Source organism: Elaeis guineensis, chromosome 13 (genome assembly GCF_000442705.2).
Source record: "Elaeis guineensis isolate ETL-2024a chromosome 13, EG11, whole genome shotgun sequence".
Lineage (NCBI taxonomy): Eukaryota > Viridiplantae > Streptophyta > Magnoliopsida > Arecales > Arecaceae > Elaeis > Elaeis guineensis.
Window position 1 is genome coordinate 60,958,114 of NC_026005.2, and position 24,763 is coordinate 60,982,876.

The 24,763-nt window shown below is 45.5% G+C and overlaps 1 protein-coding gene across 4 annotated transcripts in view; it reads right to left on the minus strand.

The window, feature by feature from the left end:
• Positions 1 to 13,246: 13,246 nt before the first annotated feature.
• LOC105060956 (UDP-rhamnose/UDP-galactose transporter 2) overlaps positions 13,247 to 24,763 on the minus strand; it is a 66,393-nt gene continuing 54,876 nt past the window's right edge. For 3 of the 4 annotated variants that reach the window (XM_073247604.1, XM_073247602.1, XM_073247603.1), the window contains 4 exons: positions 17,898 to 18,082; positions 17,603 to 17,803; positions 14,512 to 14,673; positions 13,247 to 13,876 (listed from right to left, as the gene is read on the minus strand). In XM_073247604.1, coding sequence (XP_073103705.1) covers positions 13,517 to 13,876; positions 14,512 to 14,673; positions 17,603 to 17,803; positions 17,898 to 18,082 — 908 coding nt within the window. In that variant the 3' untranslated portion in view covers positions 13,247 to 13,516. Of the gene's footprint in view, positions 13,877 to 14,511; positions 14,674 to 17,602; positions 17,804 to 17,897; positions 18,083 to 18,625; positions 19,415 to 24,763 lie in introns of those variants that run through there. The other variant, XM_010944851.4, reaches the window with a different exon arrangement.

A 24,763-nucleotide genomic window follows, 5' to 3' on the forward strand; every position in this document is an offset into this window, starting at 1 on the left:
CATGAAACTTGGAGCGACGAACGACCGCTAGCGGTCGGCGGCAGGCTGACGGAGTGGCGGCGGCTCGACCGCATGTGGTGGGGCACAGCCCAGGCATGGTAGCGTGTGGCTGGGCGTGGCCCAAGCCCAGGCTCGACCCAAACCCATGTGGCCTGCTGGGAACCCGTTGCCTGGTCCACCTTGGACCAGGCGGTGCACAACCGACCGCGTGGGCTTTTCCCATGCATTTCTCATAGTTCACGACACTGTTTCGTGGACCGACACGCGATCGGAGGGCGTAGGTTAATTCTAGTCATGATCCAACAGTTTGGGGAGTTGTCTGTGCTTGTTTAGGAGTTCTAATCACCATCTAAGTCAGGTTTAAGGTCTTTAAAAGAGCCTGATCGTGAACAGGGACTACGTGGTTTTGTGTTGGTCACGCATGGCTTCATCAACTGCGAAAAAACCCATGAGTCGCTCGATTTTCGCCGCAGAGAACCCAGAGAGAGAGGAAGGGAGCAGACGTGCTAACAAAAGCACGAGCAGAGGCTCCAAGGAGGCTTCTGGACAGCAGACAGCGGTCGCTTCAGGGGTTCAGAGAAGTCTTTCTAAAGAGAGAGCTTTTGTGAGGGAGAACTTCTTGTGAGAGAGAAATTGGATGTATGAAGGTTGAGGGTGAGATCTCCTCTTGTAATATTTCTTTTTCTCATAGTGAAGTTTGCATGCCCCGTGGAGACGAGCCCTTTTTTAGCTGATCCATGTAATTGATTATTTTCTGTTTTATTTTTTCTTTCTTCCTGCTGCATCACGCGGTATCGAAAAGGTCGTGGGAGGTAGTGTCCTGGTCAGACATCCACCAACAAGAGAGAGAGACTAGAATAAAATTGATCGATTTGAACTCAGATTTGGTTAGATCAAAATTCTATAATAGAGGTTCTACATCAATGATTTAAATCATTGAATATGATCTACTATATGAAAACTGCTTGCATGCAAAAAATCATATGATTTGAAGACCTCCAGTCTATATACGAAGTAGTCAAAAATTAGATAACTTAAATAAAATTAAATTAGATATATTTTTTTTCTCACTTGATGCATAGATTACTAGTCTCCAAATTATATAATTTTTTGGTATATAAGTAGTTTTGAAATAATAGATCACATGCAATTGCTTGGAACATCGATGCAAGACCCGCATTATCTAGTTTTGATCAATCTGATTTAAGTCCAAATCCGATCGACCTTATCTGTTGGGTATAAAATACCCACAGCCGAAGCCCTCGGCGGAATCGACATCAGAACAGCTTCGCCCGGACTCCTACGGGAGCCGGGCTCCGCCGGCAACATCAGAACAGCTTCGCCCGGACTCCTACGGGAGCCGGGCTCCGCCACCGACATCAGAACAGCTTCGTCCGGACTCCTACGGGAGCCGGGCTCCGCCAGCAACATCAGAACAGCTTCGCCCGGACTCCTACAGGAGCCGGGCTCCGCCACCGACATCAGAACAGCTTCGCCCGGACTCCTATGGGAGCCGGACTCCGCCAGCAACATCAGAACAGCTTCGCCCGGACTCCTACGGGAGCCGGACTCCGCCACCGACATCAGAACAGCTTCGCCCGGACTCCTACGGGAGCCGGGCTCTGCCAGCAACATCAGAACAGCTTCGTCCGGACTCCTACGGGAGCCGGGCTCCGCCACCGACATCAGAACAGCTTTGCCCAGACTCCTACGGGAGCCGGGCTCCGCCACCGACATCAGAACAGCTTCGCCCGGACTCCGACGGGAGCCGGGCTCCGCCACCGACATCAGAACAGCTTCGCCCGGACTCCTACGGGAGCCGGGCTCCGCCAGCAACATCAAAACAGCTTCGCCCGGACTCCTACGGGAGCCGGGCTCCGCCACCGACATCAGAACAGCTTCGCTCGGACTCCTACGGGAGCCGGGCTCCGCCAGCAACATCAGAACAGCTTCGCCTGGACTCCTACGGGAGCCGGGCTCTGCCACCTACATCAGAACAGCTCCGCCCGGACTCCTAGGGAGCCGGGTTCCTCCGCAACATCAGAGCAGCTCCGCCCGGACTCCTATGGGAGCCGGGCTCCGCCTCCGATATCAACTACGGAGCAGCTCCGCCCGGGCTCCTACGGGAGCCGGATTTCACCTCTAACTTGGACTGCTGGTAAGCTCCGTCCAGACTCCTACGGGAGCCGGACTTCACCTCTAACTTTGATTGCAGCCCAGCTCCGCCCGGGCCCCTACGGGAGCCGGGCTCCGCCATCGACAGCAGAACAGCTCCGCCCGGACTCCTATGGGAGCCGGGCTCCACCGCCGATAATAGCACAGCTCCGCCCGGACTCCCACGGGAGCCGGGCTCCACCGCCGACACCAACCGCAGCACAGCTCCGACCGGGCTCCTACGGGAGCCGGGCTTCGTCCTCAGCACCAACCGCTGGTAAGCCCCGTCCGGACTCCTACGAGAGCCGGACTTCGCCTTTAATTTTAATTGCAGGAGGACTTCGCCCGTACTCTTAAGGGAGCCGGGCTTCATCCCCGACGCCAACGACTGCAACCGCAAGCAGACTTCGCCCGGACTCCTACGGGAGCCGGGCTCCGCCCGCGACTTCAGCTCCGAGAGGGTTCCGCCCGGACTCCCCCAGAAGTCGGGCTCCACCCACGACCCCAACCGCCAGAGAGGACCTCTCCCGGACCTCTACAGAAATCGGGCTCCGACCGCTGCCGAGCTTCAATCAACAGATCCGCGCCCCCTGGCAGGCCACCAAAACGGCCACGACCCTGCTCCACTTCCTGTGGTGGACTCCGCGCAGTTCCATCATTCCCTGACAGGCCGCAGTAACCATCGCCCCCCTGCTCCACTTCCTGTGGCAGATTCTGCACAGCTCCACTACCCCCTGGCAGGCCGCAATAACGGCCACGAGCCTGCTCCACCTCCTGCGATGGATTCCATGCGATTCTCCCATCCGCTGGCGAGTCACGACAACGGACGCTGCTCCACCCCTCGTAACAGATTCCACGTGGCGGGCCACGGTGATGGCCACGCGTCCGCTCCACTATCCTTTGCAATCAATTTCCCTGACCATGGACGGCCCACTACCAGACGGTTACAAACGTCGCCATCAATCCGTTGCCTCCTCCGCCTATAAAAGGGGACCCAGATACGTTATTCTTTAAGCTCATTTTTTCTATCTCAAAACTCTGCTAAATTCTCCGTTCGAGCACTCCATTCTTGTTGAGGCAGAGAACTGACTTGAGCGTCGGAGGGTCTTGTCGGAGCAACCCCACCTCCGGTTTAGACTTCCCTTGCAGGTCCCGACGGCGACCGCGGCTTCCCCGACTCCAGCTTCTCCGACGCAAGCAGATTTTTGCACCAACAGGATTGGCACTAGAGAAAGGGGACGAACCTCCGCAGCACCCTTGTTCTTAAAGGAGTGTTCAACGGAGCCGCCTCCGACCATTTCTCCATCATCCACTCCTAATCCTCCCCCACGAGATCGACACTCGATGCCTCCACGCAAGTCGTCCACCCGGCGGTCTACAGCCTCCGCGGCCAGATCTCAGGCTCCGGCCTCCCCTCCCGTTTCTCAGCCTCCTCCTCCTCCCCCTCCGGCGGCGGCGGTCGGCGTGGAGCAGTTTGACTTGCTGGCGCAGCAGGTCAAAGGCCTCGTCGAAGCCGTACAAGCAATACAGCAGCAGCAACCACAGGCGTCAGCGCATCCGGAGGGGGCATCTCTGGAATGCCAGAACCCGGCGGTGGGGCGGGCCACTTGGGCCAGCCGCCCCGTCCTTCCCGGGAAGGCGAATCCGAGGGTAGAAAGCCCTCAATCGGACCACGACTCCACCCCTGGAAGATCCCTACCCCCGTTCTACCAAAGGACCCTCGAGACTCGAAGTCGAGAGGATTTCTTGGATCGGAGGCTCCAGGAGATGAACCGACGGATCGAAAAACTCCGCCACGCGCCTCCCACTTATGGTGAGGATATTTGCACTGACCCTCCCTTCTCCCAAATGATTATGCAGGAACCGATCCCGCCGAACTTCAAGCTTCCCCAGTTCGAAAGCTACGACGGGACGTCGGACCCGGTTGATCATCTGGAGGCCTTCCGAACGATGATGCTGCTTCACGACGCCCCTGACGCCATCCTGTGCCGGGCTTTCCCGTCTACTTTGAAGGGAGCAGCAAGGAACTGGTACTCGGCTCTGAAGCCGGGTACCATATTTTCCTTCGATCAAATGAGCCACCAATTTGTGGCCTATTTTGTCAGCAGCCGGCATCCCCGGAAGGGTTCGGAGTCCCTCATCAACATCAAGCAGAGGGAGGGGGAGTCCATACGGGCCTACATCAACCGCTTCAACATCGCGGCATTGGAGGTCCGGAACTTGGACCAATCAGTTGCCATGGCCGCCCTGAAAGGTGGCCTTCAGAAGAATGATCTTTTGTATTCCCTGGAGAAGAAGTACCCCAGGGATTTTGCTGATCTACTGGCTCGGGCTGAAGGATACGCCCGAGCGGAAGAAGCCTTCAAGATGAAGGACGAAGAGACAGCAAGAGAGCGTCAAGCGGGAGATTCGAGTAAACCCGCAGTTGAAAAGAGGCCAAAGGAAGCCCGGCCTCGCTCCCGATCTCCTCCTGGATATAAGCACGCCCACACTCCACCCCGGGCACGTAGGCAGAGAAGCCCGGACAACAGGTTTCGGCGGGGTTCCCCACCAGGGAAATTCTGCAACTACGCCCCCCTCAACGCCTCGAAGGCCCAGGTACTGATGGAGGTCAGGGAGCAGCTCCCTAGGCCGGAGAGGATGCGCACACACCCTGGGAAGCGCAACCCCAACAAGTTCTGCCTCTACCACCGCGACCACGGCCACGACACGGAGGAATGCATCCAGCTCCAGGACGAGATTGAGGAGCTCATTCGGCGAGGTCGACTCGACAGATTCATCCGCCGCAGGCCTGAGGGTAGAGGAGACCGGCCAAGAGCCCTCCCGCCGCCTGAACCGCAGAAAAGGGAGGAGCAGCCCGGGGACCGGCCTCCCATCGGGACCATCGACTCCATCACCGGAGGGCCTCAAGGAGGAGCGGGAATACTGTAAATGTATCACTCACTATTTCGCCTTAAATCTACTCTTCTTTTTGCCTAACGTGTCCCTCCCACCTAGCGTGGATGTATTACGACTGGGTAGGATCCCGCCAAAAATGCAGCCATGCCAGGAACAGGAGGAGAACCTCATCCTGGCATGGGCAAAGTCGAAGGCCCGGTTCTTTTAGACCGGATGGGGGGAGAGGCCTTACAACGCCCTAATGTGCCCCCACAGCCCTGTTAGGGACAGGAAGAAAACCTCGCCCTAACTTGAGCAAAGTCAAAGGCCCGATTCTTTTAGATCGGATGGGGGGAGAGGCCTTACAACGCCCTAATGTGCCCCCACAGTCCTGTTAGGGACAGGAGAAAAACCTCGCCCTAACTTGAACAAAGTCAAAGGCCCGGTTCTTTTAGATCGGATGGGGGGAGAGGCCTTGCAACGCCCTAATGTGCCCCCACAGCCATGTCAGGAATAGGAGGAGAACCTCGTCCTGACATGAGCAAAGTTGAAGGCCCGATTCTTTTAGACCGGAGGGGGGAGAGGCCTTACAGCGCCCTAACGCGCCCCCACAAGGCAGGCTGGTAACGAGAGGAGAACCTCGTGCCGGCTCAAGCAAAATGGAAGGCCCGGACTCCTACGGGAGCCGGGTTCCGCCGCCAAGGAAGACTTCGCCCGGACTCCTACGGGAGTCGGGTTCCGCCGCCAAGGAAGACTTCACCCGGATTCCTACGGGAGCCGGGTTCCACCGCCAAGGAAGACTTCACCCGGACTCCTACGGGAGCCGGGTTCCGCCGCCAAGGAAGATTTCACCCGGACTCCTATGGGAGCCGAGTTCCGACGCCAAGGAAGACTTCACCCGGACTCCTACGGGAGCCGGGTTCCGCCTCCAAGGAAAACCTCACCCGGACTCCCACGGGAGCCGGGTTCCGCCGCCAAGGAAGACTTCACCCGGCCTCCTACGGGAGCCGGGCTCCATCCGCCACTTCAGCAGCAAGGGTTAATAATGGTGGCGAAACTCGGCCGCGTGACAAGGTCGGATGAAAGGAAAGAGCCCCCCCCCGCGACGACATCCATGTCGAACAAGCCAAACGACCAAAAAGGTCCAACCGACGACAATATCAGTGCTACACGAAGACAAGGTAACACAAAACGCTCTCTTTCCATTTCCGATATATGTACTACAGGGCCGGGACGGCCAGGGAAAGAAGGACAAAACGACAAAAAAAAAAGAAGAAGAAAAAAGGGGGTGACTACAAAAGAGCTCTAAGGAGGCCCCACCTCCTCCGACCTAGGGTTATCACCTCCGTCCCTCAGCCAGGACTGCCTCAGGTTCTCCACTGTTTCTTCTAGTTCTTCCTTCTTCCGCAGCGTATCCTGGAGCGCCTGACGAAGTTGCCGGCTCTCTGCCTCTCGACGTCGCTTCCGCAGAACTTCGGACTCCGCCTCTGCGCCGCGACGGCCCTCCGCTCAAGCGCCAGTTGGATGCTCACTTGCTGAAGCTCGGTTGTCTTCTCCCCAAGGGAGACAGAAATCCCTTCGACAGTGCCTCTCAGGGCTTGGAGCTCTTCGGCATCTTGGGCCGTAGTAAGCTGCGCCCTAGTAACCAGCTGCCTCTGGAGACGAACAACCTCGTCCGCCGCCTATCGGAATCTCCCTTTGTACTCTTCCACTTGCCGGCGCCAGCTGGCCCGCTGCACGTCATGGCTCATCTCAGCGTCTTGAAGCTGCTTCTGGAGGTCGGAGACCCTCTGCAACCACTTCTGTTCATTATCAACCCGTGCCAGGAGCCGAGATGAGTTTCCCTCCAGCTGGCCGATCTTCCTCTTCGCAGCTGACAGCTCCACCTTAAGGGCGCTGATCCTGGCTTCTTGAGCCCAAGTTCGGTCACTGGCGCTCTTCTTACATTCCTCGAGCTCCTTTGTGAAGTTCGCCTTCCTCCGACTGTAATCCATGATTGCCTTCACTTGGAGACTCCTAAAGTGGGCGGCCTCAGCGGTGCCTCGGAATGGCATTTTCTCGACTTGCGGAGTTCGCCCTCCGACTTCTTCAACTTCTTCGTCAGGTGGAGGACCTCCTTTTTCAGCCGCTGGATAGTTGACTTCAGCGGGACCCCCAGGGGCAAGGGAAGTGCTTCAGCAGGGCACTGCCATCGGAAGGTGCAAGCGTCAAAGACCGACTCATTACAAGAAGAAAGGCAGAAAGAAGGAGGAGGGGAAAGGAGAGACCATCCACAACAAGAAATTCGACTTTATTGATTGAACAATTTTGAAGACAAACAGAAAGAAAATATGGTGACAAAATAAGGGCACAAGATCGGAGGTCTCAGACCTCAGGGGTAGGAGGTGGAGAACTCGGCGAGGGGGGTGCGACTGCGGTGGCGACGGGCGAAGGGCCGGCCTCATCTTCAGACCCCTCAAGAAAGCCGAGATCGAGGTCGGGGTATTTGCTGGCCACCTTCTCTTGGCAGAGCTCGAACCCCTTAGTGAACGCCTCCTGGCCGAACTGGACGTTCAGTTTTCTCATCTCCGCGGAGGCCTTGAACTCCTCCACCGCAAGGGCCCTGGCCTCCGAGACCAGAACCGGAGTCTGCTCGACCAAACGGGCGACCTCGGCCTCCGCCTTCCTCGCCGACTCCTCCAAGATCCATCTCTCCTCCTCCCGGGCTTGTCTCTCCTCTTCCCGGGCCTACCTCTCTCTCTCCAGGGCCTCCTGGAGGGCGGCTACTTCGGCCGTCTTCGCTTGGAGGTGGGCAACCTCGGCCTGGTAGCGTTCCTCTGCCTGAAGGAGGTCCCTTCTCATGCGGCTCGTCGCCTCGACATAGGCGAAGAGCTGGTACCTAATCTGCAAGGACGGATAGAGAATTACAACAAAGGCTGAGTGACCATGCAAATAAACATCCGCTTACCTCAAGGAAGGATCCCAAAGAATCCCAAGCCCGCTGCTCGGGATCGGCGCGGTCGATCCTCTCCACGACGTCGGACAGAATGCAGCCATCAAGCAGCCGCCTGATCAGGTCCTTGTCGTTGAAGGGGTTCTCTGATCCCCCCTCGGAGCAGACGGACTCGTCTGCAGCAGCTCGGTGGCTGCTCGCCCTGCGAGCCACCGATTTCCTCCTCCTCCCCGCGGCGGGCGCCTCCGTGGGGCGAGCCTCCGGAACGGGGGCCCCAGTCGGCGGGCTCCTTGAGGAAGCCCGGGGGACCGCTGGCTCGGCATCTGAAGGAATGTCGATGGCCGGGATCGCCTGGACGGGCGCGGCCAAGCTCGTCTCCTCCTCCCTGGCCCTCTTCGTCGATCCGGAGGCCATCGCGTCCTTCCTCTTCTGAGCCCTCATGCCCTTGGCGAGCATCCGCGTGGCTTCGACGTCCATTGCTAAAAAAAAAAAAAAAAAAAAAGAAGAAAGGAAAGAAGAAGCGGCACCGATCAGTCCAGAGTCAAAAAAAAAAAAAAAAAAAAAGAGAGAGGAAAAGAAGAGAGAAGAGAAGAGAAGAGAGAAAGAAAGAAGAAGAAAAGAGCGGGAAGGAAAAAAAATAAAGAGAAAAAGAAGAAGGCAAGAAAAGAAAAGATAAATACTTGCTGGATCCTGAGGGCTCAGACCGATGTTGAAAAGAAGCTGCTCCTTCAGAAGATTAGGAAGGGAAGGAGCGGGATAACTTAGAAGCTTTTGGGCGGCCTGGAGGTCGTCCTCTCCCAGGTTGGGAGCCCGGCGGACGGAATTCCTCAGAGACCCCCAAGGGGGCAGGCCCAGTTCCAGGGTCGGGCAGAAGACGAAGAGAAATTTTCCCTTCCAATTGTGAATCGAGGAAGGGGCGCCCTTCAGCAACCCCTTCTTACCAAACTGGGAGGAGAAGTACCACCAGTCCTTCGTCGAAGGATGGCGTTTGAAAGTATAAAAATGCCTGAACAAAGAAAGGGACGGCTGGACCTCGGCTATGTGACAGAGAGAGAGAAACCCTATCAAGAACCTAAAGGAATTCGGGGCCACGGAGGCGAGGGAAATGTCCAAGAAGCGGAAGAAGGCAGCAACAAAGATAGGAAGCGGGAGCCGGAGTCCGACACGGAACGCCTCCTGATACAAGCAGAAGCGACCGGGTGGAGGAGCGCTGGCCCGGTCTGAGGGGCCAGGTAGCTCCAGGTCGTACTCCGGAGGAACCCCATACCGAACCTTTATCAGAAGGAGTTCGTCCGGAGTCGACGAGCATGGAATTGCGCCCGGTGCGAAAATCGGGCGAGACCCAGCCCCGGACGCGGGCTCATCCGCAGAGACAGGGACCTGGGGGTTTGAAGCAGAGGAACTCTCGGAACTGCCAGGAGCAGAAGAGTCAGAGGACATTTTGAACAGTTTCGGAGGGAGAACCTAAGGGACCCTAAAAAGACGGACCGAAAGGGGAACGAGACGCCGAAGGCTAACTCGGAGGGAGGCACAAAAGCAACGAAGAGAGGAGAAGCCCCTAGGCGGAGAGAAGAAGGTTGGCACTAACCTATGTTGCTCTGAGGAACCTGGGGGGCGAGAAACGGGAGGCGCCTACGGCTCGAGAAGATGTTCACTAGGGCAAGGCTCTCGAAGAGAAGGCAGACACCAGCGAAAACTCAGAAATGGAGTAGGACGCCTGAAGGGGGGAGGACGGATTTAAATAGACCCTGGGATCCGGCGCCATAATGATCGCGAATCCTCCTGGCCAGTCCACATCCGACACGTGTCCCACTCCCCCCGGCAGACGGCTAAAAGCGGCTGACAGTTGGCGGGGCCATAATTGCGCCGTACCTAGGCCAGTGTACCTACGGAATTTTCGAAGCGTCCCCTCGTACCGCTCCAATTCGAAAAGACTCCGGCACGCGCTCATTTAATGTCAAAATATCTGGAGGCGGCAGTGCACAGGATTCGAAGGGACGGGTCCGGCTGTGTCTCTCTCTCTCTCTGTACTTCCTTCGTTTGAAATTCAAACTCGGAAGTAGGGGGACTGGTGTTGGGTATAAAATACCCACAGCCGAAGCCCTCGGCAGAATCGACATCAGAACAGCTTCGCCCGGACTCCTACGGGAGCCGGGCTTCGCCACCGACATCAGAACAGCTTCGCCCGGACTCCTACGGGAGCCGGGCTCCGCCAGCAACATCAGAACAGCTTCACCCGGACTCCTACGGGAGCCGGGCTCCGCCACCGACATCAGAACAGCTTCGCCCAGACTCCTACGGGAGCCGGGCTCCGCCAGCAACATCAGAACAGCTTCGTCCGGACTCCTACAGGAGCCGGGCTCCGCCACCGACATCAGAACAGTTTCGCCCGGACTCCTACGGGAGCCGGGCTCCGCCAGCAACATCAGAACAGCTTCGCCCGGACTCCTACGGGAGCCGGGCTCCGCCACCGACATCAGAACAGCTTCGCCCGGACTCCTACGGGAGCCGGGCTCCGCCAGCAACATCAGAACAGCTTCGCCCGGACTCCTACGGGAGCCGGGCTCCGCCACCGACATCAGAACAGCTTCGCCCGGACTCCTACGGGAGCCAGGCTCCGCCACCTACATCAGAACAGCTCCGCCCGAACTCCTACGGGAGCCGGGTTCCTCCGCAACATCAGAGCAGCTCCGCCCGGACTCCTATGGGAGCCGGGCTCCGCCTCCGATATCAACTACGGAGCAGCTCCGCCCGGGCTCCCACGGGAGCCGGATTTCACCTCTAACTTGGACTGCTGGTAAGCTCCGTCCGGACTCCTACGGGAGCCGGACTTCACCTCTAACTTTGATTGAAGCCCAGCTCCGCCCGGGCCCCTACGGGAGTCGGGCTCCGCCATCGACAGCAGAACAGCTCCGCCCGGACTCCTATGGGAGCCGGGCTCCGCCGCCGATAACAGCACAGCTCCGCCCGGACTCCCACGGGAGCCGGGCTCTACCGCCGACACCAACCGCAGCACAGCTCCGACCGGGCTCCTACGGGAGCCGGGCTTCGTCCTTAGCACCAACCGCTGGTAAGCCCCGTCCGGACTCCTACGAGAGCCGGACTTCGCCTTTAATTTTAATTGCAGGAGGACTTCGCCCGTACTCTTAAGGGAGCCGGGCTTCATCCCCGACGCCAACGACTGCAGCCGCAAGCAGACTTCGCCCGGACTCCTACGGGAGCCGGGCTCCGCCCGCGACTTCAGCTCCGAGAGGGTTCCGCCCGGACTCCCCCAGAAGTCGGGCTCCACCCACGACCCCAACCGCCAGAGAGGACCTCTCCCGGACCTCTACAGAAACCGGGCTCCAACCGCTGCCGAGCTTCAATCAACAGATCCGCGCCCCCTGGCAGGCCACCAAAACGGCCACGACCCTGCTCCACTTCCTGTGGTGGACTCCGCGCAGTTCCATCATTCCCTGACAGGCCGCAGTAGCCATCGCCCCCCTGCTCCACTTCCTGTGGCAGATTCTGCGCAGCTCCACTACCCCCTGGCAGGCCGCAATAACGGCCACGAGCCTGCTCCACCTCCTGCGACGGATTCCATGCGATTCTCCCATCCGCTGGCGAGTCACGACAACGGATGCTGCTCCACCCCTCGTAACAGATTCCACGTGGCGGGCCACGGTGATGGCCATGCGTCCGCTCCACTATCCTTTGCAATCAATTTCCCTGACCATGGGCGGCCCACTACCAGACGGTTACAAACGTCGCCATCAATCCGTTGCCTCCTCCGCCTATAAAAGGGGACCCAGATACGTTATTCTTTAAGCTCATTTTTCCTATCTCAAAACTCTGCTAAATTCTCCGTTCGAGCACTCCATTCTTGTTGAGGCAGAGAACTGACTTGAGCGTCGGAGGGTCTTGTCGGAGCAATCCCACCTTCAGTTTAGACTTCCCTTGCAGGTTCCGACGGCGATCGCGGCTTCCCTGACTCCAGCTTCTCCGGCGTAAGCAGATTTTTGCACCAACATTATCCAAATCTATCCCTATATATATACATACATACATATGTATGTATATATATGTGTGTGTATGTACACACACCTTACTTCCTTGTAAAAGGATTTAACAATTTTGTAATCAATAATGGGCCATTCAAGTTGACGGTTCAAACCATTGGACATAAATTACACATAAAAAATCTAAAATCAAAATTTATATATTTTATTAGTATCTAACTTATCCGTCAATTCAATAAATTTTTTTTATCAATTACACTAATAAAATAAAATATATAATAAGATATATAAATTTAAAATCTACTTTATGGATCATGATTGGCACATCCTAAAATATAGACAGATTAAAAATTTATTTATGGTTAAAATATACAAAGTATAATACCATGATATTAAAATCATCCATTTTAATCCCTATTTGATGATTATGTTGGCAACAACGAAAGCATGTAAATGATTTCTATTATCTTTTGTAGCATATAGCATGTTCAACAGTTTGGTTCTTAAATTTGGATAATCTATTATTGATTTTGAATTATTAACCCTTGTGCAACTAGTTAACGTAAAATGTGTGACCCAACTAAATTTTTTTGGTATAATAGCACAAATTGCATACACATATGATTTACTCTCCTATGTCCTTTAAAGAGTTTATATTTAATAACAGAAAAATGGAATTATCACTTGACAAATGGTGATCAATTAAACCAGTTACTAGTTGGAAATCATGAACTACTTTGTTTTATCAGAAAGCAGGAAGCTACACGTCCTTTCACAGGAAGAGGGATTGCTTTGGAACTGGGCTGGAAGACGAGATCAACATCCTTCAACTTTGTTGTTCCAAACCCCGTCGAATGAAAGCTAAGTGTTTGATTAGTATGGGCCCTGTTTGGTTGTTTGATCTCAGAGCATATGGACAAAGTAATCTGATTAAATATCCATTGTTTGGGTCCTAGTCATTGCCTGATGACCTTGGGTTTAAGTTCCAGCTGAGTTACGCTTCTACATTTCCACTCTTCCAAAGGCCAAATTTTGGTTCTTCATTGATATGGCAATAAAGATATGCTGCCACCTGGCACACAAATTTCCCCAAAAGTCTCAAACCAGCATAATGGTGTAAAAAAGGGGGAGCTTGGCCCCAAAAACAGTATGATGTTCTATAGGATCCTACATGATGACACCATGCTGTCAAGATGTTTCACTATTGAAAAACATGGTTGGGACTTTCAAAACTTAGAATTTCTATTTGAAGTTACCAAATCATCACAGGGAAATCAACATCTGATTAAGAGGGAATACAAGAAATTTTATGAAAAATGAGTCTTCCTGGGGCAGAATTATAATTACAACAGGATTGAGCCTTGCAGTCTGTATAATACAAATGAACACACTGATCCTCGATAATTTGGGTATGAAAGAAAAAGTTCCCAAAAATACAGTCAACCAGGAGCTTTGATGCAGGAAAAAGAATTGAATAATTAGCAACACTAAGCTGGGGGGCAAAGAACCAATTTGAGTAAACAATGATGAACAAATCAAAAAATGAATAAAAGAATCAACTCTTCGTCTGTCCGAGCTCGAGATCTGACTCAGAAAGACTGTTTACTTTGTCCTTTAGGAGACTTACATCCTCTTCATCCAATGCCCAATCACCTTTGACATGTGAAGCCAATTTAGCCTGTTTTTCATGCTCCACAGCCCAACTGTAAACTATCATTCCCACTACAGCAAGCAACATTCCTAGTACCTTCTTGACGGTGAGTGCCGAGTCAAACAGTATCCATCCTAGAGTGAGCACACATACGGTTTTCATGTGACCCAAGACTTGGAAGGATGTTGCAGAAAATCGGCCAATGCAAAGGTATTGGCTCATGTTGCAGAAGACTGATAGGGAACAGGAGAGGAGTATGAACAACTGCAAGAGAGTGGAAAGGAAGAGATATGATCATGACTAGCCCAAAAATGTTTTTAACAGGGCAGCTAAAAAACAGAAACAAAGCAAAAGATGCATATTTACAAGTGTGTGCACATGTGAAAGCAGGAGCCTTTCCTATGTGTAATTATACATGTTACCAGAGAAAACCATAATATAAATATAAGAAGTTTCCATATAAACAAATTCACGATATATAGCATCGGTTGGTCCTATGCAACCAAAACAACACCCTTTGTATAACTGAGAGCAACTAGCGATCCCATTAAATTTTCTAAGACACCAATTTTATCCCCCATCTTGATTACCTAATCCCTCATACAAGTCTCCATCACTAAAACTGTGACATCTCCTCAAGGATGAATATTTGCTCTTTATGCACCAGTATTTTCAGTCTATTATCCTGTAGACAAGTCCCATATTATGCATGCTGTTTTAAATTATTTTTATTGATAGTCAGTTAGTGCATGCTGAATATTAAAAATAGATGGCATAATCATATTTTGCAAAATATTAAAGCATAAAGAATTTAACCAGCAACAAGAACTATCTACTTTAGGATACAATTTCATAGAAACTCAAGCGGTCCAATTCCAAGGGAAGATTTTAGAACTTACAGTTGCTCCTGTAGAGAAATTGTACTTCAATAGGGACTTGCCGTTGAGGTAGTAGTCTGCAAAAGGGCCAAACAAAAGAAGAGAGATAGCCTGAATTGGTGCAGTTTGGCTCAGGAGCTCAAAGGAACCAATGTTGTACTTCTTCTGAAAAGACCCGATAGTCTAGAAAGATGAAAGTAGCATTAGATTATTTATTAACATAGGGACCAGAGAACATATGAAATGTCATCAAAGCATTTCCAAAGTATTGTGGTATGCAAAATCTAACATAGGCAACACAATATTAAATGTAGTGATAAAGAAAACAAAGATTAAACAGAATCAATAAATCGACCATCCTCTAGGTTCTGAAAAATTAAGCAGTCAATATGAGTGTATTGACCATGATGATTACAATTAGGGGAATAAATGAAGGCAACCAGCATAGCATTTCCCAAGGACAAAATACAGCAGTACAACATGAAAGTATATGAAAAGATTCATTGATGATATTACTTGGAGAATTCGTATGAAGAATATCACCATCATCATTAAAAAAATTATATTAAAAAAAAAAAAAAAAACAAAGAAGCCATAGTGCAGGATTTTATATATGCATACAAGCGAAACAGCGAAACTCAATTGACAAAATGTGATCATATAAACCAGGTTCCTCTTTTGGCCACTTTATGATCTTTGCCATACAGGAAGACTTCCCCCAACACAATAAAAATTTAAGTATGTCTCTAAACCTTATCCTTAGCCACAAAGCCTTAACCCATACAAAGAGTGTCAATAGTTATATAGTAATCACCTAAGAACAATTATGGTTATGCTTAAACAAAACTGCCACAGTCCACTAATGATAGAAGAAAACTGCCCTTAACAGGCATACCGAAAAGGCTGCACTTGTGAAATAGTAAATAGAATCTAAAATTAAATCATATTATTTTAGTAGGAGATTCTGGGGAGAATTCAAATTATAATATGACTGAAAGGAATATGAAAGCTTGCATACTCATTCTTTATTTATTTCTCTAGATCTGCTAATCACTTTAATTGCATGGGAATGACAAGGACACACGGTTAAATATTGGGCCAAATGTCCTATCATGAGAGAACTCATTCTAATTTTGTTGCAAGTTACTCTTTAGAAAAAGTGTCAAATTCATAAAATAGATGTATCAAACCTCAATGGAGTCCCACAACCAACATGAATAACCTGAGTTACATGAATTAGCGGTGGCACAGCCATTTGTCCATTGAAAAGATTCATGGTAAAAAAAAAATATTGCATGTTCTGCTAGGAACCTAGGGCTGCTATGTTCTGCGAAATGATTCTTCTTGAGACCCTCTTTTGACACTAAATTCTTCCTGATGTGGGCATTCATCTTCTCATGACACTTGTGCTCATATAAAGAAATTTCACCCTTCTCAAATTATGAGGCACCTTTCGTCTTTTCTTTTCATTTTTCTAAGTAAAATGCACTAGCAGCTTCCTTTGGTACTTAGAAATGCCTCCTTTATAGACTATAATCTAATAAAAGACTAAGTTCTGCTTTCTTTGAAATTCTAAAAAGTCATAGTTCCTTCCTCAAATAAAACCTTTATACTCTGATCTCATCAATCAAAAACCCTATTTCTGCTTTCTGCGATATTTCAGTGTTCACCCCAACCAACTATTCAATAATTGTGATTGAATTTTTATCAACCTAACTGGAAGAATCGGTCCTGTTTGGATATTCATGAAAAAATACTCTGCAAGAATCAGTCCTGTTGGCCTGTCCGGCCCACATCTTAGCCCACCTAAGTGCCAGCTTAAATCTCGGCCTATGAGCCTGTAGGTATGTAGGAAGGAAAGAAAAGAACCATGGAGGTCTGCTTCTTCCTCCTTTTTTTTTTTTTGGATATGGGCCATGCTCAAATGGACTTCCTAGTCCATAAACCCAGCATGAACTTCAGCCCAAGTCCTGCTGGATTGCACAAACAGGCTCTTAGTAGTTAATGTATTAATGTGAAGTCAACTTCTTATTATACATCAGGGTTGTTGCTTAAGTTGATCGAACTCTTTGTCGACTACAGCACCGGTTTCAGTACAGTTAGTGGTTGTCACCCAGCAAGACTATTGGCTTATTATGCATATTATCCATGAATGAACCAATGGCACAGAATCCTTTTTAAACCTCTTCTAGGATATCCACCACACTTGGGGCCCATTTGGATAATCCCACTGGATCCCTGAGAATGGGAATAGGATTTGCATTAATAAAGAATGCCAGGCCTGACTGGATCCACATAACTGGACCTTCCCTAGCCCATTCTTGGAGGGAGAAGAAAAGGACCTGTGCATAGACACAGACAACTATGTGTTATACTGTCATAGAAAATGTGTGCATGTACATACAACCATACATGCATATGTATATACACACACACATATAGTATTATTCTCAAATGATGTAAACTTGTCATGTAATAGATGATTTTTTTATTTCCAGTATAAATATTATCAGTGAGCTTTGGTGCAATCGTAAAGTTGCTCCATTGTGACCTGATACCATGGGTTCGAAACATAAAAGAGTCTCCCCGCACACAGGTGTAAGGCTGCACATATCTGACCCTCCCTAAACCTTACGATACCAGAAGCCATATGCCATTGGCCACCTTTTTTAGTGACACAAAATGAGATTAATATTCCAATGTTAATGGGTGAGATTCCAACCCCAAGTCTCCTAAATGTGCAAACCAGAGAAGAAGAAATCTGTTGTTGACAAAATATTCATTTTCAATAAAAGAAGCCAGTTTCTGGACCAACCATTAACATCTCATCTACTCAATCAACTATTAGATAAAATAGTCTGTATGAAGTTGTCTTCCCTCATTTTTCCTAAAAGACAGGAAACAAATTTTACTTTGCTAAATGAAGTATACATTACATAAGCTTTGCAATTGTTAAATGATTTAAAACAGCAGTTTCCTATGTTCAATTGTGTTTAATTTTAAACTCCAACATATGATACCAGCAGAAAGAAATGAAAACTGAAAGTCATAATCATTTCTGATTAAATTTCAAGATATATGTTTAGAAAAGAAAGAATGTTAAGATGCTCACAATCTGCTGCAGTGATGTGCAGAACACAGCCACACATGCACAAAGAAAACCCTTGGCATTAATGTCCACATCAGTGACCGTGCAAACACCAACACCAAAAGCTACAACAATTACAGATATTATCACTCTCGAGGAGTAGTGCTTGCTGTGCAGTAACCATTCCATCATGCAAACCACTGGTATCATGCTCAATTTTGAGATCTGCACGTTTAAAAGAAGAACCCAGGTTAAAAAATATATTGATCAAACACAAAAAAACTGTATATTTCTAGCCACCAGGCAAAAAACAACAGACCTGGTAAAACCCCACTGAATTCAGCATGAGACTAAGGTTCATCCCTGTAATTGATAAATTAGCAACAATGGAGAACCACAATAGCTCCCAAAAAGGAACATGCTTGGGCACAGATAAGCCAGATGCATTTGAAAGGTAACCAATAATGCCCGTCAGGGTAAAATGAAACCCTGTTAGCGTGGTAGCTGCAGAAATTCATGTACCATCAGTAATGTTCAATCAAATTTAAGAAAACTAATAACAAAAACAAATCCAAAATGGTATAGAAAAGCATGGATTTTGTGAATCCTAGTTAACTCATAATTTCCAGCATTTTTTTTTTAATCGTTAATTTCAACATCACCAGAAATCACCCCATGCTGCGGTTTTATGCTCCAAATCTAAATACAAACAAACATTCTGAAACCTTATCAACTAACCAAATTCAAGATTTCCAACAAAGGCTTCCAAGCACCAAATCTTTTTGTGCTTCACTGACCATTTAAAATCAAGTGAATTCCCGTGACTCAAAGATTATGACAGACAGGCTTACAAATAGATCCGATATCAGTTTAACTTATCCATTCAAAATAGAAACCCAGATTGAGATCTATATCATTGGAAACTCTTCAAAACAATAACACCAAGATTAATCATTTTTTCTACATAAAAGTTGCATCTTTATACGTTAATTCTGTCCTAATATACCCAGATAGCAAGACATATAAAGAGAGAGAGGAAAAGGATACCGAAGCTGAATCCATAGCCACCGGCAGACATGAGCTGCTTGTTGGCCATGATAAGCCCCACGGAACTGACCACATTCATCGCCCACGCCCCCGTATCCGAGACGACGACTTTCCTCTCCATTTCCATCGCCTATTCGCCTTCTCCCAATCCCCTCTTCTCAACGAAAACCCAATCCGTGATCCCTTCTCCCACCTCCCAAATCCCCAATCGGCTACAAATGAATCCTCAAGGAGGCGAAATTCGGAGGGCGAGAGGAAGAATATGTCAGCGATTCGGAGTGAGACCGAGGGTTTTGGGAGAAGAATTATATAGAGAAGACGAGGAAAGCTCAAATCTTTCCACGCCTTGACGGTGGCACCAAAGACTCAGCATTCGCACCCCAGGGAAAGAAAAGTAGAGGCAGGGAAAATGGGGAGGGAATTGGTGAGGCCTCGAAGGTTCCGAGAGGGAGGGAAGGGGGGACAACGCGTGCAGAACAAGACGGACAGCACGCGTATTAGGTGTGCCGGACTGGATGCGGCAGGAATAGCTGGGATAAACTGTTACGAATCAGCCATTTAGGCTAACCGGGATAGGAATAGGACAAGTTAATCATTTTGTCATAGTTGGCGGGAGCTGGTAGCCTCGTGGGATCGTACTTGGTCCAAGTTGGAAACTTGGAATGGGCTTCTACCGGCTATGGAACCTGGGAACCGGCATGCAGCGTAGATCCCAATTTTAAACTTTTACCTGAAGATGGTAGGAGGGATTATCCTATCCGGTAGGGCATCCTAACGTTTAAGTTCAAACATTAGGCTTTCCCTCACATACAACGGCTCTGTTTGATGGCTTAAATTGATGGAACCCTAAAAAAAAAAAAACTTGTCATAATAAAACATTGATGAGGCATTGTAGTGGTTAAAATAAACTTCTTTTTGATAATAATATACCTTTTTAAAAGTGAAAAGTATATATATATATATATATATATATATATATATATATATATGCTTTTAATATAATTCTTTTGTTATGGACAATGATTGATGAGCTGGCGACAGAGAATCTAGCATGAGCTCATGATCATTTTCTTCTTATAAAATTAATATACATTGAGAAAATTGTAATAAAGCAATGGTCATCCCGAATAATATGTTTTTGGCAAAACAGTGATTCATTCACTAATAATTCATTAAGAAATGAAAGAAAAATGTTCCCAACTTTAAGGAGAAGATTCATGTTTTCTTTAGAAAAGAAAATAAATTTTAAGATTTTGCAAAAGAATTTTGTCTGGGACATGCACATGGGGAAGAAATGGCAGCGTTGTCAATGCTCCATAAGAAAATGGATGTTATCAATTATGATCTTCAAGTTTTTGTGGCAAATGATGGTTATGATTCATATGATGTTATATTTTTAGTAAACTAGCATTTTATTAAAAACTATTTAGAAGCTGCAAAATTTAATGGCTTTAAGCCAAATCTAGGGCCATATTCAGATCATATGCATAGCAAAGTAATGAATGCATGAGAGTCACTCATGGGGGAAGGCTTTTTTAGATCCTTTGGCACCAAATTCTTTTACAAAGGATAATAACATGGCTAACTAGCTGAGAAAGGATGTAAGATTTATGTGACTAGAATTTAGTTTACAAAGTGCCAATTGAATTAGGTATTGGTGTTAATACCATAAAAAAAAGGTATTGGCGTATCTTTCTTTGGTTAGTCCTCCTTTCTTGTCTGTCAAAACTCTGTAATTTGTGAAAGAAATTTCCTATGGCCTCTGTGCGTGTAGAAAAAGAAACCACTGTTCTAACAGCTTCAGAGCTCCACTCTGACATGGGTTTGCATAAAATAATTGTGATGTATACGCTATGATTATTACGATGGCTCCAGTGTTAACTGAAGCAGGCGTTTGAGATATATGATTTAATAATTAGTAATTATTCCCTAATGTGCAAGGTACTAATTTAATGTTATCACATGAAGATGTCACATGCTCATTGTGGACCATGATAACAGCTTATAAGAGCCATCATAACGGCAATATATCAGGTGACTTTTTAGTGCTCGTTAAAAAGTCATTCATATTTTAGGACATCTATAAAAATAATATTAGTTTTTTATTTAACAATAATTAATAATTGTTTCCAAAATTTCATTTATCATTCAAGACATATTGACCAACTCATTGTTACTGCCTTTTGGCTGTAGACATTATACAAATAGGATAAAAGTATAGGTCTTGATGAATTACGAAATAGCACATAAAAAGATTGACCATTAAAATTAATAGCATAATAGAATTTTTTAACTACTTGGTTGAGAAAAAATAGTTTAGGTGTTGAAAAATAGTTTAATGGTATAATTAATTATAGTCTTGAACAAGTAATAATAAACTTTGTTAAAAAAAAAAATCAAATGCACATAACTAAGATAGCAAATAAAATCATAAAATATTTTAAACTTTGCATGCACACGTGCGCACACATATATATATATTGAAAACATTGGGTTCCATTATTTTGAATATCATCTATTACTTGTCGTTGACTTGATTGCACAATTCCATTTATATCAAGAACATTATCAAGGGCTGTGGCATTGTTCGATGTCATTAGTAGAGATTGTAAAGATTTGGGTAGCATTAACCTTTTATTTGGTATAAAGGATGAATTAAAAGAAGGATAGATGGAGGAGAAAAAGATGGATGGATTTTTTATGCATCTTTTTATATGTTTGATGAAATATGAAAGGATGGATGGAAATGATTTTCTTATCTGTTTGATATACAAAGAATTAGAGGAAAGATAAATGATATTTATATAATATTTTACTAAACTATCCTTTGATAAATATATTATTATTATCAATTTATAATACTTATTTATATTAAAAAAATAAACGATGTATAAACTTATAATCTTTATAATCTCTAATTATATAAAAAATTATATAAATATTTAATTTAATATATAATTTTATAAACTAATATTAATAAATTAGACTAATTAATTTATAATTTAGTTTAAATAATTAATTAAAATTATGCAAATAGTCAATTAAAAATGGTAAATACAAATGTAGAAATAGAAGGTAATTTAATTATTTAATTATAATTATGAAAATTATAATTTTATATATAAATATTTAATTTAATACATGATTTTTATAAATTAATTATTAATAAATTAGACTAATTAATTTATAATGTAATTTAAATAATTAATTAAAATTATACAAATAGTTAATTATTAAATAGTAAATAAAAATTAAGAAATAGAAGATAATCTAATTATTTAATTATATACTAAAATTAAAATAATGACTAATAAAATTTAATAATATATATTTAAATATATTTAAATAATATAAATGAAAAAGTGAAAAAGTATTATATTTTTATCAAAAAAATTAATGAGGGGTAATTTTGTCAATGCCAAAGTCTATCCTTCAATGCTCTATCCATCGTTCCTTCATCCTTCAAACTTGAGATGATGCAAAATAGTGGGGCGGAATGAATGAATAATTCTTTCTTTTTCATCTATTCTTTCTATAATTTTTTGAACTAAATAATGGATGGAAGCCATCCATCTTTCCAATCACATTTATCCATCCTCTCATGATCCCAACCAAATACAGGATAAAGTAGGTGGTTCTTCAAACAGTTTGGATGTACCTTAAAGGGGATTCATCTATTGTTATATCTTGGATTAATTCACATGCTTTTTCAAAATAGATAATCTTTGGCTAAAGGATATATTGCAATGAAGACAATCTAGTTTTACTTATAATATATCACATCTACTGTTGATTTAGAGGATCACCAAATCCAATATAGACCACTTTGGCTGCTATAAATATGGCTATATAGGATGCAGGAGCAAGATCCACCACACCTAAAAGCCAATTTGCAAGTTAAATTTTTGGAGGCCATAACTTGATAATACAATATCCGATTTTGATGATTTTTTTCTAAAACTAGATAGCTTTTTGAGATCAACGATGTGACGTCCTCCGAAAAGGGGTGGCATCCCTAGCGATTAAGGTGAAATTTCTTCATCTAGGTCCCGAAACGAACCGATCAATCTAAAATTTTTCTTTTGAATAAGATTTTAATCAAGTATAGCTTCTAATCTAAGAAGAATCTGATAGACCAATAGAAGATAAAGTTAATATAGAAGTCAAGATCTACCTTCCAAAGAGTTTCAATTTTTTTAGATTATTTCTATTGGGCATGTCTATTTTAGATAAAAGAGTCTCCTTAGAACTAGAAGAGGAATCTAACCTAATTTATATTTGGACAGACCTCATTCTTATACATAGAGGATATATATCTCATTTTTAATCAATAAAAAAAATTAAAGAGAAAGAAAAGGATCTTGCTTCCTACTTTCAAAAATTTTTCGCTTCTCTTATCCTTTTTTTTTTAGAGATCCGAGTTAAACAGGTTGAAGAAAATCTTCGTTCTCTCTGATTAGATCAATTGTGAGGCCAATTAGGCAACAAACTAGATCTCTAGTCACGCATAGCAAATGTAACTTGACATTCAACCTACTACTAATCTTGTTCTCCCTCCCTTGAAAATGATATTGGCTACTGATGCTTAGAGGACATACTATCTTAGACCCTAGTTGTATATAGTTTTATTCCAGGCTTTTCCTCCTAGTGTACCAAAAAAAAACAGAGAATATCATCAAGAATTGCTTATCACTTTCACAACATATTTTTCATTCTAAAATTGTTGTGACAACATATCGTTTATAGGCTCTTAAATGATGTAATTGGGGATAATTATTAAAGCAACTACAATAAACATCCGTTTTTCTTTGAAATTCATATGAAGCCATACAAAATTTGGAAACATGCTTTCAATACACTAAAACAAGCACAAAAAATTTTGTAGGATACTCTGTATAATTCATCATTTAGAGAACCCTATCTAGATCGCTACATATGCAACAACACCAATCTAACTAAAAGCAAGTAGAAATGGCATTTAAAATGAGGGAATAAAGAAAGCTAATGGGCCCTCATCCATTAGTTTTAGAAAGAGAGATAATATAGCTCCTTTTCTCCTTTTCTATCTCACAACTTGATCTCTTCCTGTACTCTTCTTTGCCACCAAGCAATGTAACACCATCTTGTCATGATGACAAGATTAAGGAGGATGCCCAAAACTCATATAAAAGCCATTCTCAATACTGCTATGCAATGATAGCATTCCGAATATATCTATGTATTCTCTTTTTTGGAGGATAAGAAGGGAAGTACCTCACCTAAAATTCATTAAGATAATGAAAGACCTACATAAAGGAGAGAGAGAGAAAAGCACATCATTCCCACAACTAGTAAGGCCCCAAAATGAAAATTCAGCTCAAAAAAGTATAAGCAACCTAAATCATCTGAATTTGAATTTTGAAATCATTGGATAAATATTTAAGAACCATATTTTGTTATACATATTATAATGAATGCTATCTTTTCAAATAAATAATATTAACATCTGTGTTTTTCCTACCTTGCCCTAATACACTTAGAATTTTAACATCATGATGATTTTATTTATAATGAACTGCAATGATGAATACTTAATTTAGGACGCTAGAGATACTAAATATTGTAATCATTAATATTATTTTTATTAAAAATTTAATGCTATCCAGTCTATTTTGCTAGTAATTGAGAGTTTGGGTTCATACGATTCAATTTGGTCTAAAATTGGTTCAGATTTGAGTAAACCAAGAAATCAGCTCTTATTTCAGTGTGAACGCAACTTAAAGATCAAGGGTCAAGAAGCAACCTCTCCAATCAAAGGCTCAGATTAAAAGATAAATGGAACTAAGTATGAACACAACTTATTGATCAACGGAGGAGAATCAATATGAAGATCCAAGGATCCTTATTCACACTTCTATCTCTCTTTTCATGAAACCCTAGCCTCCTCACTCTATAAATATATAGAACCCCAAGGCCTCCCTCTTTTTCAATCAAGCCAATGCCTAAGTTCTCTTCTAGCTTCTCTCTTTCTCTCTTTCTCTTCCTCTTCTTCATAAGTCTAGGGGAGGTACTAACCCTAGCACAACATATTCCTCCATAGATCCCTTTTCCACATCCCATCAAATCTAGGAGAGGTTCTAATCCTAGTGTCACTACTCT